The following is a 3,340-nucleotide window of genomic DNA, read 5'->3' on the forward strand; positions in this document are numbered from 1 at the left end:
GTCGGGGTCGGATTGCTGCTGCTGCTGCTTTTGAAGCTCGGCCTGCGGGGGTGCCGCGGTGCGCAGGGTGCAGATGGTGAGCAGCGCCCACGAGTGTGCGTGCGTGCGTGTGCGTGCGTGCGTGCGTGTGCGTGCGTGCGTGTGTGTGTGTGTGTGTGTGTGTGTGTGTGTGTGTGTGTGTGTGTGTTCAATTGTTAGCTGGGAAACAAGGCTTGCTAGGCCCGCCCTGCCGGCGCTGCGCCGCGGCCTGCCTCGAGAGGCCTGGCGCTCAATAGGGGCTGCCGTTGTCCCTCCTCTTTCTTGGGCAAAAATCAAACCTCTGCCCGCACAGATTTGAGAGGGCCCGCCCACGCCCACCTGCGCCAGCGGCAGCAGCTTCGCCGCAACCGCCAGCAGCCGCCGGTCGCTCCTGGCCTGCCCAAACAGCGCCAGCCCCACCGGCGCGCCCCCTGCAACCCCCAGCGGCAGCGTGACGGTTGGCGCGCCCGCGAGCGCGGTGACCGCCGCGAACTGGTGGGCGCGGCGGAGGAAGGCGGCCGCGGCCGCAGGCAGCGCGTCCAGGCGGGGCGGGGGCGAGGGGAGGATTGGGGCGACCACCACCACATCCCTCCGCACGGCGCTGCCAATTACTTCCTGTTGAGGGGAGTGGCAGGGCAGGGTGCCTTGGGGAGACGTCCGGCGGAGAGGTGCAGCGGGGGTCCATGGGTTGACCAGACTAGCGAATGGCACACACGCGCGTTGGGCGCGACAAGCACCCGCCCGCTCGCGTGCGCAAAAGCCCTTATGGGCGTGTGCCGCAAAAGCGTGCAGCGAAAGCGCGCAGGCCGCCCCCTGCAGAGGCTCCCCCCTGTGGCGCGCGCACCTCGACCTCCTCAGCCACCGCCCGCGCCGAGGCCTCCTGCGCGTCTGTGATGCGCGACGCCTCCCGCAGCAGATCGACGACATCCGGGGGCAGCTGCAGCGCGCCCTCGGCGCCGCCTGTGCCGTTCACGGCGACAGCACCGGGCGCATCGACCTGCTCCTGCTCCTGCTCCTGCCCCTCCTGCCGCTGCTCCTGCTCTTGCTGCTGTTCCCGCTGCTGTTGCTCTTCTTGCCGCTGTTGCTGCTGCTGCTGCTGCTGCTGCTGCTGCTGTTGCTGTTGCTGCTCATCCTGCTGCTGCGTCTGCTCCTGCTGCTCTTCCTGCTGCTGTGGCCCCTGCTCCTCCTCCTGCTGCTGCTGTTTCTGGGCCCCCTCTCCCTGCGCCACCTCCCCTGCAGCCACCCCACGTCCCTTGTCCGAGGCCATCTCATGCTGCTGCAGCAGGTGCCCGTAGCGCAGCCACAGCCGCCGCTTGTGAAGGATGTCCGCCGCCCGGTGCAGCGCGCGCAGCACCGGCGGCGACTGCGCCGCGGCGTCGGGCGGCCCGGCGTGAGCGTCTGGCACCAATGGCGAGTTGGCGGCGGTGATGGTGTGTGTGGGGAGGGGGCGTGGACGATCGCGCGTGTCACGTAGGTGGGAGGGGCCGATGGCCCCCCTGCCTGGCTGCAAACCTGTTCACCACCCTGCCTGCTGCTGGGGCCATTTTTGACCGGCGCCCGGCCGGGACGCTGACTAGACCGCACCCTCACCCTCTGCATGCTCTCCCCACCCCTCTCCCCGTGCCGCCCACCCGCATCGTGCACCAGCTCCCGCCACCGCGCCACGTTGCCCTCCAGGAACGCCAGCAGCTGCACGCTGCCGGCCTGCTCCTGGCCCGCCCACTGCAGCACGGCCTTTTTAATGGCCACGGTGGGGGCGGCCATGTCATGGGGATCTGTCAGCTTGAACAGGTCCTCAGCCACCACCACCTGGTACATAGTTTTGGAGGGGGAGGGGGGAGGTCCAGGCGGGTGAGGACGGGTGCGGGTCCAGACGAGATGGGCGGCAGGGTGCGTGAAGGAAGGTGGGGGGTGTCTTGGCGCGGTGGGGCAGGGGTGGGACAGGGGGTCATCTGCTGCGAAGGGTGGAGTTGCTAGAAAGGAGGATGTGAGTTACAAAAAAAAGTGTGTGTGTATACGTGCGTGTGTGTGTGTGTGTGTGTGTGTAGGGGTGTGGGGAGAGAGGAGAGGTGGACGAGCCCAGACGGCAGGCGAGGCCACAGGGCCCGCCAGCCATTGAGGGGGACACCCTGCTGTCGCAGGGCGCAGCCCGCGCGCCCACACGCGCGCGCGCGCCTGCGTCAGCTCGTGCCGCAGGTTGGGGTTGCCGGGCAGCTTCAGGGCATCCGCCACCGCCGCCAGCGTCCCCATATCGTGAGACACCAGCGCCGCCACCTCGCCGGGGCCTACAGGCGGGGGACGGCACGCGGCGCGCATGTGCGTTCGGATGCGTCCGGGGCCGCGGGGCATGGGGTCCAAGGCAGAGCGTCGCCGCGGCCGCGGCCGCGGCCCTTTCCCTCCAAGGCCACTCCACTCCCCTCCCAACCGCTAGGCATCTCATGCGGAGGGCGTCCCACCTTCAGCGGGCGCCCGTGCGCTGCCGCCGTCGCCGCCGCCGCCGCCCTGCTCCTCCCAGCCGCCCACCGCGCCGGGTGTGGGGACATACGAGCAGAGCCCCATACAGGCCGCCGGCAGCCGCACAGAGCCCAGGAAATCCGAGCCCACCCCAACGTCCGCCTTCCCCAGCGCGACGGCCGCCGCCGCGCCCGTCGCGCCGCCGCCCGCCGCGCGCCACGCGCCGCCCGGGTTGCGGACGTTGCCGCCGAGCGTCGGCGCGTTGAGCGGCTGGATGCTGCAGTGGCGCGCGGCGTGCGCGCCGGCGGCCTGCAGCGCGGCCACGAAGGGCGACGATGCGCCCGCGGCCGGGCGGGAGGGCAGCACGGCGGGGATGCCGCAGCCGACAGGGGCGCCCTGTAGGGTGGTGCAGGGGTGAGGGGCAGAGCGGGCTGCTGGGCTGGCGGCCTATGCGGACCATTTCCCCGTGCAACAACGCGGGTCGAGGCAACGCCTGTCGTGCCCTCGTCCTCCCTGAACCAAGGCGCCCCAATCTGCTGGCAAGCGTGCCCGCGACGCCGCACGCACGCCCCGACGCCGCACTCAGCACGCGTCGGCCCCGCCGCACCTTGACGGCGACGTTCTCAGACACCGCCAGCCGCAGGCCGCGCAGCGGCAGCGCGGGGACGCCCCCCGCCGGCGCGGCAACATGGGGCGGCTCCGAGAAAGGCGACGCGTACACGTCCAGGGTCGCCGCCGGCTCTGGCGGCTCTTCGGCCGGCGGCGGGGCCGCCGGGGCCGGGGCCGGCGCCGCGCCGGGCCTCGAGGCCGCCGCGCCGGCTTTGCGCTTTCGCGGGCGCCGCGGCTGCTCCGCTGCCGGGGCGTGGCT

At 71.9% G+C, this 3,340-nt stretch overlaps 1 protein-coding gene across 1 annotated transcript; it reads right to left on the minus strand.

The window, feature by feature from the left end:
* Positions 1-268: 268 nt before the first annotated feature.
* On the minus strand, positions 269-2,932 carry MNEG_15421 (hypothetical protein; the record flags this gene model as incomplete). The annotated part of the gene is made up of 7 exons (XM_014036108.1): positions 269-295; positions 358-633; positions 863-1,416; positions 1,650-1,827; positions 2,182-2,303; positions 2,475-2,868; positions 2,930-2,932. The coding sequence occupies 7 exons, from the start codon at positions 2,930-2,932 to the stop codon at positions 269-271; spliced, it is 1,554 nt and encodes a 517-aa protein (XP_013891562.1).
* Positions 2,933-3,340: the final 408 nt, after the last annotated feature.

Source organism: Monoraphidium neglectum (assembly GCF_000611645.1).
Source record: "Monoraphidium neglectum strain SAG 48.87 unplaced genomic scaffold scaffold05311, whole genome shotgun sequence".
In the NCBI taxonomy this organism is placed as follows: Eukaryota; Viridiplantae; Chlorophyta; class Chlorophyceae; order Sphaeropleales; family Selenastraceae; genus Monoraphidium; species Monoraphidium neglectum.